This window comes from Cervus elaphus, chromosome 30, assembly GCF_910594005.1.
Source record: "Cervus elaphus chromosome 30, mCerEla1.1, whole genome shotgun sequence".
Classification (NCBI taxonomy): Eukaryota; Metazoa; Chordata; class Mammalia; order Artiodactyla; family Cervidae; genus Cervus; species Cervus elaphus.
In genome coordinates, this window is record NC_057844.1 from 12,090,523 (window position 1) to 12,107,918 (window position 17,396).

A 17,396-nucleotide genomic window follows, 5' to 3' on the forward strand; every position below is an offset into this window, starting at 1 on the left:
CAACCCCTGCCATTGGCCTCTTGTGAGTCTTTCCAGAGGGCATACGCACGCACGTCTTCTTTTTTATTTATCTGTTTTGGCGGCACTGGGTTTTCGTTGCTACGTGCAAGCTTTGCCTGATTGCGATGAGCGGGGTACGCTCTCGTTGTGGTGCTCAAGATTCTCACTGCGGTGGCTTCTCTGGCTGTGGACTGTGAGCTGTAGAGGCAGGCTTCCATAGTTGTGGCACACCAGCTCAGGTGCCCTGCTGCACGTGGGGTCTTCTCAGAGCAGGGATCAAGCCCATGGCCCCTGCATTGGCAGGTGAATTCTTAACCACTGGACCGCCATGCAAGTCCTGCATACATATGTTCTTGTTTTATTTATTTATTGGCCACACCATGAGGCTTGTGGGATTTCAGTTTCCCAACTAGGGATGGAACCAGGGCCCTTGGCAGTGAAAGTGCAGAGTCCTAACCGCTGAGTCAATTCAGTTGCCCCATGGACCACAGCGCTCCAGGCCTCCCTGTCCATCACCAACTCCCGGAGTTTACTCAAACTCATGTCCATTCAGTCAGTGATGCCATCCAACCACCTCATCCTCTGTCGTCCCCTTCTCCTCCTGCCTTCAATATTTCCCAGCATCAGAGTTTTTCCAAAGAGTTCTTTGCATCAGGTGGCCGAAGTATTGGAGCTTCAGCTTCAGCATCAGTCCTTCCAATGAACATTCAGGACTGATTTCCTTTAGGATGGACTGGTTGGATCTCCTTGCAGTCCAAGGGACTCTCAAGAGTCTTCTCCAACACCACAGTTCAAAAGCATCAATTCTTCGGCACTCATCCAACTCTCACATCCACACATGACTACTAGAAAAACCATAACTTTGACTGGACAGACCTTTGTTGGCAAAGTAATGTCTCTGCTTTTTAATATGCCGCTGAACCACCAGGGAATTCCCCCATTTGTGTTTTTTTATACAAATTTGGCCACTTTGGCCACCTGATGCAAAGAGCTCACTCCTCAGAAAAGACCCTGATGCTGGGAAAGATTGAGGTCAAAAGGAGAAGGGGATGACAGAGGATGAGATGGTTGGATGGCATCATCGATTTGATGACATGAGATTGAATAAGCTCCAGGAGTTGGTGATGGACAGGGAGGCCTGGCATGCTGCGGTCCATGGGGTCGCAAAGAGTCAGACACGACTGAGCGACTGAACTGCAAATACAAATGGAGGCATTTAGATACATTTTCTACCCTTTGCCTTTTTCACTAAAGTATCTTAGGTGCGTGTTCTTACATCAGTATATTCAAAGCTGCTTCATCCTCTCAAATTGTTGCCAAGACCCCTCTGTGAGGATGCGCCGTGAATTCTCTGCTGCAGACACTGAAACCATTTCCAGGCCTTTGTTCTAACAGACACGCTGCGAGGAGCAGCCTTGCATAGAGAGAATTTTTCCAGCCTTGTGAGCCCATCTGTGGGATAAATCCACAGAAATGAAATTACACTTTGCATTTTGGAATCAAGTTTTCCCCATAAAATTTGCACCAATTCAGCCACCCACAGCAACGTGGGCCTCATTCCCCTCATGCTCTCCAATAGACTGTTCTAACAAGGGTGTTTATTTTCACCAGTCAGATACGTGAAAAGGAATATTTTAAATCTGCATTTCTTTTTATAAGCGCTGTCAAGCATTTTTCTTCTGTTGAAGAGTCATTTGAATTTCCCCTTGTGTGGAACTTCTGTTCCCATCCTTTGGCCAGTTTTTCCACCAGTGGTATTTTAATGATTCCTAGGAACTCTCTGTTTGAGAAAATGAGTTCCTGGTCTGTGGTATGAGTTGCAAATACTTTTAGTCACAATGATGCTTTGCAGCATTCGCTCTGTGCCCAATAAATGGAGCAAGTGGAACTGTTGTCTTATTGGCTCCTGCGCCCTCCTCACTGAGGAGTCCAAAGGCCTTTCTGTGTATTCTTTCCTTCTCCCATGATGTCAGCATCTGATACTGCGGATCCATCCTTCCTGAACTTGCCTTTTCTTCCTGCATCACTACTTCATCTTGGGTCTCCTCCCACTTCTCTGGCCCTGACTTCTCCATACCAAATGCCCATTACAAGTGCCCTGGGGAGAGGAGTTCTTGAACTCGGCAGCAGTGCCCCTGGGGGGTGAGCCTCTGCAGGCTGCAAGAAGGTTTTCCAGCACCTTCCACCTCATGGAAGATGCAGCCAGTGGTGCCTTGTCTGAATCCAAGGCAGGCTCAGGATGGTCCCCAGGCTCTTCTTTACCAGTCCCCACATGATGCTTTCAAACTGGTGCTGGAGAAGACTCTTGAGAGTCCCTCAGACAGCAAGGAGATCAAACCAGTCCATCCTAAAGGAAATCAGTCGTGAATATTCACTGGAAGAACTGATGCTAAAGCTGAAGCATCCGGTACTTTGGCCACCTGATGTGAAAAGCCAACTCATTAGAAAAGACCCTGATGCTGGGAAAGATTGAAGGCAGGAGAAGAAGGTGACAGAGGCTGAGATGGCTGGATGGCATCACCAACTCGACGGACATGAATCTGAACAAACTCCAGCCACGGTGAAGGACAGGGTAGTCTGGCGGGCTAGAGTCCATAGGGTCGCAAAGAGTCGGACACGACTGAGCAACTGAGCATCAAGTTCAACAAGTCTGAAATTAGTCTTATCAGATCGGCTCTCTCACAACTGCTCCTCCCAACATCCTCCTCTCCCTTGGGCTCCCATCACTCCTCCCGTCCTCCTAGGCCTGAAACCTCAGCATCCCCAGCCCAGCAGCAGCAGAGACACGTGGACCCCGCCACACCAGTCACCTCCACCCCTCAGCGCTTCCCAGCTCCCCTGTCCTCACACCTCTCACTAGGTGTCCCTCCGGAGCCCACCCCGTCCTGCTGCCGCAGTCCTGCCCTCCCCTCCCTCTGCTGGGAGACCTCAGGCCCTCCCCTGCAGTGCTCCCTACTCCTCAGTATCGGACTCTGCACAAAGCTAGAACCTAGCACCCATTCATGAAGCCTGGATTCACATGAGGTCACATGGAGTCCTGGTGGGCTTCCCAGAGGGACCTAGGGGTAAAGAACCCGCCTGCCAGTGCAAGAGACCTAAGAGATGTGGATTGCATCCCTGAGTTGGGAAGACCCCCCCAGAGGAGGAAATGGCAACCCACTTCAGTATCCCTGCCTGGAGAATGGACAGAGGAGCCTGGCGGGCTACAGTCCATGGGGTCACAAAGAGCCGGACACGACTGAAGGGACTTAGCATGCACACACACATAGTCCTAGTACTGGCAGACGGCACTTCCAAAGGCAAAAATATTTCTCCTGTTCTGCTTTTTAAATTAAATCACATATTAATTAATATGTATATTAATAAATTAATAATATAATTAATATACATATTAATACTATATCTATCTCTCTCCATAGTATAAAATGTACACTATATACATAATAACAGTGTTTTTGCTGTATGTATGTTGCCATTGCTGTTTTTGTCTCTTTGTTTAACTTATTTAATCAACCAGAACCTATTCTTATTCTTTCTCAGCTTGGCTTTCAGTTTCCCTGCTGAGCCTCTTGCTAAGGCTCCCAGAGAAACCTGGGAGGAGAGCCCATCGCTGAGACCCCGATCCGCGCGCCTGTCCCGGGTCCAGCCCGCAGACTTGGGCCGGGGTCCCCCGTCCACCCCACGACCCCGCTCTCCTCTGTGTCCTGTTCCGCCGCCCCCCCGCCCCCCAGCACACACACGAGTTCACTGCAGGAAACGGGCCTCCAGCCAGGCGCCCAGCAGAGCCTCAGACATCCTGAGAGATCCCCGGACGGTGGAGAGAGTCCTGGCAATCCGGGATGCCCTGGGGTCCCGGGGCTCAGCATCCTTGGTCTCCTCCCCCTCCCCCACCCTGGCACACTCAGACTCACGAGGGGCTTGGGGAGGGGTGCGGGGAGCGCGGGCAGAGGGGGCTGTGGGAAGCTGGGCGCGTTCACCGCTGCTCGGGGCGGGAGAGGGAAGGCAGGGCAGAGGTGAGGCGCCAGGAGGGGTGGGGAGCTCTGGGCTGGCCCAGGCGGAGGGCACGGTGTGCGCGCGCGTGCCCCGCGCTGAAATGCCCGGCACGTCGGGGCCGCAGGCCAGAGCCCAGGGCGCCCGCCGAGCCTCCCGGTGTCCTGCTCCTGCGGCCGCGGTCATGACGGAGAACTCGGACAAAGTGCCCATCGCCCTGGTGGGCCCCGACGACGTCGAGTTTTGCAGCCCCCCGGTGAGTACTGCTCACCTGGGGGGCTGCGGTACTGCCCCAGACCTGCTGGGGTCCGGACCACCCCGTCCCGGGTCTGCGATTTGCGTGTCACCGAACTTGGGAGGTGGGGGCAAATTCGGGCGCCCAGATGTGGGCTTGGGGTGGCACCCCACGCGGGTGTGGGTGCACAGGGAGGGCAGCCGCAGATGCGCGCGAAGGGGAAGGTGGACAGGGAGCGAGGAGCGGGCGTCGTGGAGGGGAGCCCGCCGAGACCGCAGACCCGCGGGGCGACGACCGGGAACCGCGAAGAGTTTGCTCAGCGCGCATCCAGGCCTGAGGACCAGGGGACCCGCGGCGGGGGAAGCGCGGGGAAACGGGGCGCCCGGAGGAGCCCGGGGCCGCTGTTCCCCACTCCCTCCCGCACCCCGATGCCGCGGTCGCTGCGCGCAGACTTGACGGGTCCTCTCCCGGCCGCCCGCAGGCGTACGCCGCCGTGACCGTGAAGCCCTCCAGCCCCGCGCGGCTGCTCAAGGTCGGAGCCGTGGTCCTCATTTCGGGGGCGGTGCTGCTGCTTCTGGGGGCCATCGGGGCCTTCTACTTCTGGAAGGGGAGCGACAATCACGTAAGTCCGGAGGCGCACGGGGTGGCCGGGGCCCCTGGATCACTCGCGTGTCCCCTCCTCGGGGGCCCCAGCGGATGCTGTCCCCTCGGGGGCCTCCCGGGCACCTCGTCCCTTCGTCCATCCAACTCCAGACGTGGCTTCCCACTGACGGGCAACTTTGTAGAAAAGCCAGTCTGGGCTTCAAAAGCGGTGTGACCGGGGGATGCAGTGGACGGTTTCAGGGAGGCCCTTCGCGGGGAAGGCGCATCGCAGCCTGGCGCTCCACTGTACAGCCGAGAGACCACGGGTCAGGCACGGCCCCTCTGGCCTCGCCTTCCTCACCCTTAGGAAGAAATGAAACGATGGCCTCTCCCAGCTGAGAAAGGCTGTGTGTGAATTGAACCTGGGACAAAGGCAGCGGAGGAACATTCAGACCTAATAATGGCATGAACCTGACCGCCCACTAGCGCCCTCTTTTTCTCTCTCCCTCCCTCCTTTTCTCTCTGTCTCTCTCTTCTCTCACTCCTCATCCTTTAATTTGCCCTTCCCTCTTGCTGTAAGGGGAAAAAATAAAATAAAATCTAACTTCCTTAAAGATAGCCAATATTTTTAAAAGTCATTTCTGGCCTGGTCACATATGATTTAACGGTAAATGTTTTGCTAACGCCCGTCCTACTTTTTATGAACGCAACTATTTATGTTAAAGCTCCGCTGGTTCTCAAGGAATATAAAAAGTGCTTCTGACCCGAATGGGCAAGAATCCAGGGTGTTCATTAAACACTCTGAGTTTTGTTCACCTATCTAAAGGAGGGGGAGCATTTTATCTTGATGACCGTTGCCAGGCCTGGTGTAAGCTGATTTCAACTAATGGAAAAGAATTCCCTCTCCAGGGTGCACACAAAGGGCTGTTTCTTAATCACTGCCCTCAGAGAATCTGTGACTGCGGTTTTCCCCTTTCTCTCCCACCATGAAAATTCAAAGCATGAACGAATTCCAGTACTTAGGGAAAATGGTGCTGAAAGCAATTCAACCATTTTACACATCACATCTTCTGCAGTCACTGCATAATTTGTATTTTTAACTCAAATGCCTAATGTAGATAAGCATGCCATTTAGCACCGAGTCTGTTTAAGAGACTATATCAAATTTACAAGCATCGATTTGTAGGATCAGAATTGCGCAGTATTTTATGTGTACTTGAGAAGTGCCTTAATGTATTTGTGTATTTTAAATATAGAAGCCGGGCCAGATGCTCATATTCGAAAGCAGCATATCTGAATATTTCTATATCTCCATCTCCATTAATAGCAGGGTTTAGACTGTCATCCCTTGGGAAATGTAAATGTTATCTTTTAGATGACAAAAATTCCATGGTATGGGTCCTTTGGGGACAAAAATAGCTTTGCTTTTTTTTTTTTTGGTAAAGATTTGGGTCATGATATATATTTATATATATATATTATATATATATCATTTATATATTTGGCATTTAATTATTCAAGGCATTTAATTATTCAAGGCAAATAGGGTTAACTGACAAGCTTCTAGAAAGAGAGATTGAAAGATCATCCAAAATGAGTAGGGCCTCCTTTTATCATAACTTTTACTTCACTGCAAGATGGTGGGTTGTCTGGTTCAAGAGAGTGGTATTAAATTCTAAAAATACAGAGGAAGGGTGAATCACATTTTATTGCCAACAATAGAAGTTACTGCTGTCTCCTCTACAGGTAGGAGAATGAAGAAAATCGTCGTAGGGTTTTTTTTTTTTTTCCAACTCCCAAAATATTCCATGCTGATCCATATTATTTAAGTCTGAAAAACAAACCACAAAATACTAAATAGAGTAAGTTTGGTACCATCCACACATAGCATATGCACAGGTCTGCTTTCCCTGAATGCAAATCTCAATGGTCCAAACAAAACATAATCAGAGAAGGTCAGTCTCTGTCAAACAGACAGAGACCCACTCTTTGGAGATTACCTATGCCTCTGTTCCTCTGTATTGGTTTATAGAGGAGAAGCAGCAGTAATTCACCTCCTGTGCCTTTCATATGGATAAATCCCCTTAGGACAGGTTTACTGGAAATCAGCTAGAGGACTCTGAAGCATTGAAGTGTTAATAATGAGGGGACAAGTGACTGGGCTCAAATATTGAGGTCATGTTTCATCCACATTATTTTCAATGGAACAAGGCATTGAAATATGGGAAATTCCCACCAATATGAGATAACTGACAACCCAAGCGCCTGGGATGAGGGGATGAGATCATCGCTTGGGGCCTTTATTCTCAGCCTGATTTTTTGAGATGTTGGTCCCAAACATGATGTAATTATCTTATGAACCCAGGCTTTATTAGAAACTCATTAGCAAATCTCCTTGGCTGTAAAAGGCACCATATTGAGCAGAATTTTGGCACATAATAAACTTTCTTTGTGCTTGAATGGAAATAGCCTTAGGTGCTAACAGCTCCATCAGTTTAGAGCAGATATTGTGATTACTGCTTCACCAACCCAGCCTTCTCCTGAGCTTGGGGGCTCAGTACTTTTTACCGGTCTCCAACCCCAGGCACTTCAGGAGGACACAAACCCCCTCTGCTGCTCTGGGGCAAGCAGGGGCTGCAGCTCCATTAAAAGGATGCAATACCCAGGCCTGGTTAGGGTGTTTTGTTGAGTGGGAAGGTGGAGAAGGGTGATGATGGAAGAAAGTGAATTCTGCGCACAAGCCACTGTTCCAGGGTTATGATCTTGTCTCCTTAAGATTTTCTAAGAATTTGGAAATAGTTCATTTCTTAAATCCAGGATCACTCTAGTAGTAAAAAGTTTATGTGCAAGGCTTAAAGAAAAAAAAAAGAGCCTCTTGTCTCATGAGTGAAGGACGGACACTCTTGCCAGCAGAAACTCACACACGTGTTGTCCACCATGCACCCCTTAACAGCCAAAATTAACTCAGATGAATAGTGGCTGTTCAGAGAGCGTGGGGGCCAAACAGAGCCTGCTTTCTGAGCCTCATCTGCAGGGAGCCCAGGCTCAGCCAAAGAAAACAGGTTTCCCCAAACGGGCTGATGGCGAGGACCGCCGAGGTGCAAAGTGGAAACGGATTGGTGGGCTCCACTCCCACGCCCCTAGATCAGAACCCCCAGCAGTGGCTCTCACGATCAGCTGAGCTGGGGGGGGGGGGGGCAGTGTCCTGCAGGAGGCGACGTTCATCAGAAGGAGGGAAGGACCTGTGCTCAGAGGTGGTGAATGCCTGGATTTTCTCTTCCACTGCCTACAAGGGTACCAGCCACCGTGTCTCCATCTCTGCTGATCAAACAGTGCTTTGTGGGTCTTGCAATAATGAGTTTTCTACAAGTAATGACCCAGTAACAACAGATACTTTCCCCAGGGTTTGTCCATGGGGGCAGTTAGCTGTTTCTCATAATAAGGGAGAAAAATCTGACTTGAATTGAATTTGAGCTCTTTGCAGTTCTGACCTACCGACCTGACACTAAGTAGCTCGTGTCATCAGTTCCCACTCCGTCCACTTGGAAGAGTGTGTATCTCACACAACACACAAGAGATACATTATGTATCATATATGCGCCTCCTTGTTGGCTCAGTCAGTAAATAATCCACCTGCAATGCAGGAGACCCGGGTTCAATCCCTGGGTGGGGAAGATCCCCTGGAGAAGGGCATGGCAACCCACACCAGTATTCTTGCCTGGAGAATCCCATGGAGAGAGGAGCCTGGCGGGCTACAGTCCATGGGATTGTGAGAGTCGGACATGACTGAGCCACTAAACCATATATCACACATAAGATATAGTGTGTTAGTCACTGAGTCCTGTCCAACTCTTTGTGGGGATGGACTGTAGCCCGCCAGGCTCCTCTGTCCATGGGATTCTCCAGGCAAGAATACTGGAGTGGGTTGCCATGTCCTTCTCCAGGAAGATATAGATATATACATAAATATGCTTCTAAGTCAGACAATGGAAGGAAAGAGAAGAGAAGCCCACCTACTACCCCACAGTGCAGAGAAGTTTCTTGCAGAGCATCAGTGGTTTAAATCACTTTTTAAACCAGTGTCCTAACCAGGTGTCTAAACTAAGAGAGCCCTGTTGGGAACTTCCCTGGCGGTCCAGTGGCTAAGACTCCATGGTCCCAACACAGGAGGCCCAGGTTCAATCCTGGTCAGGGAACTAGATCCCACACGCCTCAACGAACATCGAGGATCCTGAGTCTCACAACTTATTTGGCACAACCAAAGAAATAAATATTTTTTTAAAGAGAGAGAGAGAGAGCCCTTTGGATCCTGTAATTTAGTGGTACACTGTAAAAAGGGTTTTTCAAATGCTGGGATTTTAAACAAGATGTTACTTAGAAATGCAACACATGAAACAGATCAGAAGCAAAGCTGCTCTGGTCAAATTGCAGATGGACCGTGGGTGGGGGGGATTCGGGTAAAGGAACCTCACGGTCCCACCTGCTCTGGGCCACCTCTGTGACACCCCAGAGCTCTGATGACATAAATGAAAACCCCCTCTGAGGTTCCCGCTTCATCGTTTGGCATTCACGGCAACTCCCAAGATGCAGAGCTAAGTGGGGTAGCCAGCTGTTTTTCTGATTCCCTGCCCAGTGCTCCCGCATAATGCCAAAACTCTCTCCCTTCTCCCCACACATCTCGTGACAACGCCTTACAACACCTTACGTCTGCCCCATAGCGTCATTCATAGGAGTCCCTCTTATTTTGAGTAGAAACAGATGTGCACGTGGACCTGCTCTCTGTGACGTGGCTGTGTCTCAGGCATACCCCAGTCCTGTCTGCAGTCCTTACTGTATACCACCCTCCATGCCAAGTCTTGACTGAAGGATTTTTTTAAAATACCTTCAAATTGAGGTGCCACTGCAGATTTGATTGGTTAACAGCCCAGTGAACCCTCTGCCTCTTCAATGTCCGTTTATCCATCAACAGATCTCAACTCTGGCTGCAGAGTAGAACTGACCTGTAGAAAAAGAAAGATCTGCCCTCAAGCCACATCCCTGCAGGTTCTGATTTGATCCATCCTGTGGAGGCAACCCAGGTGTGGTAGCTGAAGATTCTCCTTAGATGCGTCTCTGTGCCACCAGGACTGCAAACCACTGAGCTCTTCAGATTAGTATCAGAGACGATCAAAGCCTTTACTTTCAAGATATTATTTAAGAAATCATTGTATTAAGTGATTGGTGGATGAATGAAGTCCTCCCAGATAAATGTCTTACTATTAAGGATGATTCAGTGTATCTCTCAGACACAGGAATGCTAATTTGTATAAAGATAAGCCCTGAATTGCTCTAAGAGGGACGCATCACTAATTCTGGTGTTCACTTCCAGATTTACAATGTCCATTATACCATGAGTATCAATGGGAAATTACAAGATGGGTCAATGGAAATAGATGCTGGGAACAACCTGGAGACCTTTAAAATGGGAAGTGGAGCTGAAGAAGCGGTTGAAGTTAATGATTTCCAGAATGTAAGTATATTTCATGCATTTAGGAAGTTTAACTAGGCAAGCCTGGGAGACGCCTCATTCAGGGAGAAGGCGAGCCCCTCACACACACCCAAATGGGAACTGCTCCTTATGGCGGTCATGGTGCCGCCAACCCCCCTGAACCACGTCGAGTGTTCTCTCTGAGGAAGGATCACTCTCTGCCCTTGACATTTTCAAAATGAAAAAAAACAACCCCTTAGCACTGAAAAAAGACAAGTTCTTGGAGCTATCCAAAGTCTTGGCAGAAAGACTTGCAAGAGCTCTTTTTCACCAAGCAGCCTTCTTAACACGGTGACTAAAATGCCCAAGGTCTCCCAGAATGTGGCAAGATCTAAAACTAGCAGTTATCGAGAAGAGGGAAACTTTAATGACCTGATAATCTAATCAACAGCAGGTGGGATCTATTTACACACATGTCTCAGTGCTCCAGGTTTCCCGTTTAATCCAGAAAATGAGCATGGAGAAATTCGCCTAGTGTATCATCTGCTGTCTGAACAGAGCCCATTACAGATGAAACATTCGAGTCTCCTTTGCAAAGGACACACATGTTTGTTTTCAAAAATTCAATTTACAGGCAATTGGAGACATCAAGCCATGCATGGATGCTTCAGTGGACATCTGTGAACCCAAGTGTCACTCCAGGCCTCCTCTCTGGCTGGCCACCATAAATATCCCATTCTCTCTCTTGTTCTAGGAAGAGAAACAGGCCTCACTGTTTGTGCTCTCCTATTAAATCTATAGATGGAGTAGGTGAGACTTCCTCATGAAAAAAGGCTCTTAAAAATAATGTCTCTTCTGATAGTTTATTGGCCTGCAAACATCTCACCGACCTGTCTTCCTCTGATTGATGAGAAAAACTAGAGGTGCTTTTCATTTGAATGAAAGAACTCCCCTTGTTGATAGCCAAACACACTTCACAAGCCCTTTTGAATATCAAACAGATGCTAACCTTCGAGCTCGGCTGATGTTAGACATTATTTGGCGAGGACAAGGGCTGGTTGTGTTTGGCGTGGGCTCTGCCCTGGGGACGGGCTCCGCAGTCCTGTGAGTGCCTAGCTCCATTTCCTTTGGTCATAGCTTTGCAAATGGTTCTGGTCGAGTCCCAGAGATAATTTCTCTAGACCTATTAAAGGCTTTTACTGCAAGACCCAGGACAAGGTAAAAGGCATTTTTTTCTTTGCACTGCTCAATATAAAATCATAAAATGTGACTCCCACACATGCATCTTTCATTCAACCCAGAACAAAATTGAATACGCAGGATATGCCACAATATCAAGATATGCAAAAGTAGCTATGCAGATAAATAAGAAAAGATCCATCTCTCTCAACATGTGTATGTATCAGGAATGTCCTTTTAAAATATTTAATCCCAAACCTATATTTCTGTTTTATAAACCTTCGGTTCTCATAATGGTATTGATTGTGTTTTGTTCTTAGAGGCCAACGGGGCCACAAATATTTTATAAACTGATCAATTCTCTTTGATAGCTTCCACATTTCTCTAAGTCAGAACTGGTGAGTAGAACATTTTTTTGATGGATAGAACCTGTTATGGGTTTAAATAAGCCTGGACTTCTGAAAACACATGAATCAGCCACTGTGGTACCTGAACTATTACTTCCTCCTGTATTACAAACCGTCAGTCAAGTTCAGGAAGCGTTTATGGGAGCTGACTATCTATATGCAAAGGATGGTGTGAAGCATGGAGTATGCAAAGACGACTGACACTTGTTCCCTCTCCCAAGGACATTAGGAGATGGACATTCACAGAAAAGTGGCTTTAGGTCAGGCTGGGAGACACGCTGCCACGGAGCTATGAGCAGAGCTGTGGGGTCCTCGTGGAGGAGGCCATTGCTGCGAGCGAGGAGGTGGAGCAGGTTTTGCAGAGGTGGCGATGAAGCCAAATCCAGCCTCTGGGCTCTGACACTGAATTAGTATTCAGAGTTCTGAGTGAAGTAGAAAGGATAGCTTTCTCGCTTTGCCAGGCAAAGGGAGCCACAGTGGACTAATGCCCTCAAAACTGTGTCCCAACCTGGAGGGGGTAGTGAGAAGTTTCATGGTAATGGTTCAAAGAGGGTGTGATTGGCTCTGGACATTCTTTTGATTGGTTGGTGGTAAGGTAAGTGGGAGTCAGCATCATCAACCTCCTGGTTCCAGCTGATGGGGTCTCAGTACTTGTGGGCAGCATACAGTTAAGTTCTCCCATTAGAAAGGGGTTTCAGTATATGCAAAACAACTCATAGATATTACTGTGTGTATCGCTTGATGGGGAACTAGGACCCTGCCCCAAGGCTGCACCATTGTTTCTCTGGACTGTCCTTCCCCAGTATCTGCATCCTCTCCCTTCCCTAATTAACACCTGTTTGAACCTGGCCATTGGAACTCAGGAAAGGTTGTGAAGGCTGAATGAAGCCTTTTTCCTGTAATCAAAGAAATGGGGGACACAGAAAGCTTTTGTGTGCAGGAACCCTGCAGGGTCCTACTCGCTATCAGCAACAGCTGAACCAGGTCTGGAAGAATGGTTAGGATTTCAACCGCAGAGAGGCAGAGGCAGGGCTTTCCAGGCCCAGGGAAGGATATGCCATACCCGTGTTCAGGTCTGCTCCCAAGATCTAAGTAGGGAGCTTAGGAAGTGAGGGAGGGGGGAAGATGGAGATGCAGGTGGGCCCAGAGTAGGAAAGTTTCTGAATTGTAGGTGAACAGCCTCCCTTGCTAACCCCACCAAAATTGTATGGAGCCAGTGGTGGGAAAGAGCCCCCGAGAGGGAATTTGCACTGAATGAAGGGCTCCAGGCTCTACACCATTGGAGAAAAGAGTTATTCCGGTCCCTTGTTGCAGAAGGTAAGGCAGACTCCATCCAAGGGAGGCTACCACTGTAGGGTTTTGTAGTTAAGGAGAGAGCAGGCTCAACTCTGAATATAGTAAGGAAAACTGGGGCATAACAGCCACGGAGCAAGATGGGGTGCTGGTGGATGGGGAATTACTAAGAGGTAGAGTCGTTCTTCGCTAAACTGACCTAATAGGATTTTTGCTGCAGGCAGGTCAGGGGGATCAGATATCCAGTTTGATCAGACTAAGGCTGACTCAGCAGGATTCTTGCTAAAATTGGAATAAACCGGCCAAGACAGAGCCCAAGGTTGGGGCCTAGAGGACTCAGAGGTGCCTGACTAGAGTTAGGTCACGAGAATCTCTGTAAACCCCTGAGGAACACAGAAGCTAGTTCTGTTCATAATGTATGAAAGTTGTACCTCAAAAGTATCAGTGCTGTTGGCTTAAGTCAACCCTTTCAACCCTAATGACCCACAGATGTAACAGAAATCCTGGTTAGAAATTAAGATAGTTCTCCAAGAAAGCACAGGAGCAGGAGAAAATAAAGGCAGAGAGAATGGCCTCCAATTTTGGAAGACACAACATTTTAATAAATATTAAATAAATACTTCTAAAACTAAAAAAATAAGATAGAATGGTGGATATAAACAGATTTTCACTATACAATTCTTTTGACCTTGTGTATATTTGAAATTTTTTAATTTAAAAAGCTGGAGGGAGGACTTCGCTGGTGGTCTAGTGACTGGGACCCCATGCTCCCAAGGCGAGGGGTCTGGGTTTGGTCGCCAGTTGGGGAACTCACATGCCTCAACTAGCACCTGCTGCAGCCAAATTAATTAACTTAAAACTGGAGGGGGAGAAAATGGACAGCACAGTCTATCTGATAGGTAAGTAGGTTATTGGTTTCAAGAATCCATTTGGCACCTAACTATAACACAAAGAAAAAATAAAGTGAAAGTAATTTATAATACAATTAGAACTTGAGCCTAATGTACCTTGAAAACGTCATAGTCATATGCTTGGGTCACTATCTGTGCCACAGCCTAAAATGCAGACTGACCTAAGTATGTGCTGAGAAATTAAATATCCGATATTTTTCTCTAAACGGCTTCCCTGGTGGCTCAGTGGTAAAGAATCTCCCTGCCAAGGCAGGAGATGGGGGTTCGATCCCTAGGTCGGAAAGACCCTAAGGAAATGGGACCCCACTCCAGTATTCTTTCCTGGGAAATCCCATGGACAAAGGAGCCTGGCAGACTATACAGTCTGTGGGTCACAAAAGCGTCGGACACAACTTAGTGACTAAACAACAAAATCTTCTCAAATAGTAAACAAAAGTAACATTTCTCTCAGTTTTCATAATAATTCCACTCCTAGGAAATCCTTTGTACATTAAGACTGTGCCAAAAATCACGTTACATTTACATTAAAACAGTGTTAGGTTCCAGGCTCAAGTGCTTACAATCCAGTTTTTCAGCCAAGATTCTGGGCAGTTGGTTCTTCAGAGTTCCCCCAGGCTGGTCGGGACCAGGCACCCCTGGGCCATGCCCAACAAAGGGTCAGAGAGCCCCTAGTTTTGTGACAATAAAAAACTCCCTCAAAAGTTTCTAAATCACCCTCCTGGGGTAAGGTCCCCTTGCCCGCCTTGGGAATTTCTAGTTTAAGCCACAGAAATAAATGAGACCCCTAAAAAGAAAAAACTGTGTGGCTAAAAGGAGATTAGCTGACTTTGGATAAAAGGATGTTAGATCATTGGGATCCTCACTCACTACCTTTGTTAGCAAACATCTTCATTATCACCAGCTTCTAAGGTCTTGTTTGTTTGCAAAAACAGGAAATTTGCCTCTTTCTTGTGCTGTTCCCTTCCCTCTGTTTAATCTCTTAGCATTTCTGGCTGCTTGATATGGATTTGTAGCTACATAGGGTGGTTAATACGTGTGAATTCCTTCCCACAGGACCCATCCCCATGGGGCTTCAGTTTTCTTTGCAGCCCGTAGACCGACTGTCAGAACTAACTCAATACTAGACACATTCAGGGCTGTGAATCCATCCGTAGTCAGTTCTCTCCCTGGGGAAATGGTAATGGATAGATGGTGCTTCCTCCCCGGCATCTCCTCTCAGAAGCTACAATGGTTTGAAGTCAAGAGATCTAACACGGGCGGAGGCGGGTGGGAGGCTGGTCAAAATCTTGGCTTTCTCCTCCCACCAAAGCCAAATAAAAAATATGGCGACAGAGTTTGGAGGAAATAGAAAGGTAACTAATTCCCAGCTGGTGGACAGGGGAACACAGTAGGTTCACGCCTCAAGAACTGTGCCCACCCTCCCCCCAAGAGGAGTCTGCGGGCTTAAATAAGGACTCCCAATTAGGAGCCAGTGACGAGGAGCAAAGGTGTTAGCATCCTGATTCCTTCCTTTTTCGTTGTTTCAAAGACAGTCATAGGCTGGCATCATTAACCCAGCAATTGAGTCTGGTGGCTCTGTGGCCTTCTTTCTGATGTGTAAAAAGCTGAAGCTGAAACTCCGATACTTTGGCCACCTGATGCGAAGAACTGACTCATCAGAAAAGACCCTGATGCTGGGAAAGACTGAAGGCAAAAGGAGAAGGGGACGACAGAGGATGAGATGGTTAGATAGCATCACCGACTCAACGGACATGAATTTGAGCAAACTCCGAGAGGTAGTAGAGGACAGAGGAGCCTGGTGTGCTGCAGTCCATGGGATTGCAAAGAGTTGGACACGGACATGACTGAGCGATTAGCAACAAGCAGCAATAAGGGGAAGTGTTGTAAGGGTAAACACCAGATATGGGATGCAGATACGGGATGTATTTCGCATAGAGTCGAAGGAAGATGGGTGTGAAGCGTAGCTCCTGCAGAGTTAGGGGCAGGAAGGCAAGCTTAGTTGCGGACATGCAGAGTTAGGAGCAGTTAAAGTGAAAAACCAGGGATGTTCAGGCCTGCTCACTGTTTTCTTTACCTTCTTTGTTCTCAGGAGACGGAAAGAAGAAAACTCATTCCTCTTTTTTTTTTTCTTTTCACTGCAGCAGAGGCAGTAATCCCCCTCCCCAAACTTTCGTTTTTCAAACCAAGTGCCATAGATTGACATGTAGAATAAGAACAACTGACCTCTGGGAGACAGCGTGGTAGAGAGCAGTGGTTCCCCAAGTGTGTTCTTTAGGCGACCAGCAGCAGCAGCACTGAGAGCTGGTTAGAAATGCACGGTTCAGCCCTCACGCCAGACCCCCGGATTCAGAAACTGGTGGGGGGTCCGTACAGTATTTTGTTTCATGAGTCCTCCAGGTGATTTGGTTGCAAGGAAAAGTTTATTATGAGTCACTAGTACAGAGGGAACTTGGGTCCAGAGGCTGTGCCTTAGTACCCTGAGGCTGCTATAACAAATTACCACGGACTAGGTGACTTCTACACAACAGAAGTGTGTGTCTCATAGTTCTGGAGGCTGAGAAGTCCAAGACTAAGGTGCCAGCAGGTTGCCTTTCTAGTGACGGCCTTGCTTTCTAGCTCACGGAAGGCTGTCTTCTCACTGTGTCCTACTCACAAGGCAGAAGGAGCTCTCTGGGGAAAGGACGCTAATCCTATTCATGAGGGCTCCACCCTCATGACCTCATGTGTTCTAAGTTGCTTTGGTCATGTCCAACTCTTTGCAACCCTATAGACTGTAGCCTGCAAGGTTCCTCTCTGTCCATGGGATTTTCCAGCAATAATACTGCAGTGGGTTGCCATTTCCTTCTCCAGGGGATCTTCCCGATCCAGGGATCAAACCTGAGTCTCTTATGTCTTCTGCCTTGGCAGGTGGGTTCTTTACCACTAGTACCACCTGGGAAGCCTCGTGACCTCACCCTTCCCAAAGACCCACTTCCAGGTACCCCCGCACGGGGCGTTAGGTTTCAGCATACGAATCTAGGTGGGGGTGGGTGAGACGCAAAGATTCAGTGCAGAGTAGGCTACTGCTGTAAATCTTTGTGGATTCCATCTGTGGGTCAGGAAGACCCCTGGAGAAGGAAATGGACAGAGGGGCCTGGCAGGCTACAGTCCAGGTGGTCCCAAAGAGTCAGACATGACTAAGCGAGTGTGCGCACACGCATGCACACACACACACACACACACACCCTGAACAAGTCTCTTTCTCCCGAGACTGGTGGTCCTCAACCCCAGCTTACATCATAAATACACAGGGAGCTTTTAAGCATGCCAGTGTCTGGGCACAGCCACAAGCC

General features: G+C 48.3%; 1 protein-coding gene across 2 annotated transcripts in view; it reads left to right on the forward strand.

Moving 5' to 3' along the window:
* The first annotated feature begins 3,947 nt into the window (after nucleotides 1-3,947).
* The window catches only part of CNMD (chondromodulin), a 29,443-nt gene continuing 15,994 nt past the window's right edge, over nucleotides 3,948-17,396 (forward strand). The window contains exons 1-3 of one of the 2 annotated variants that reach the window (XM_043892471.1): nucleotides 3,948-4,246; nucleotides 4,707-4,847; nucleotides 10,176-10,316. In XM_043892471.1, the coding sequence (XP_043748406.1) occupies nucleotides 4,094-4,246; nucleotides 4,707-4,847; nucleotides 10,176-10,316 (435 nt within the window). In that variant the 5' untranslated portion in view covers nucleotides 3,948-4,093. The remainder of the gene's footprint in view (nucleotides 4,247-4,706; nucleotides 4,848-10,175; nucleotides 10,317-17,396) is intronic. The other variant, XM_043892470.1, reaches the window with a different exon arrangement.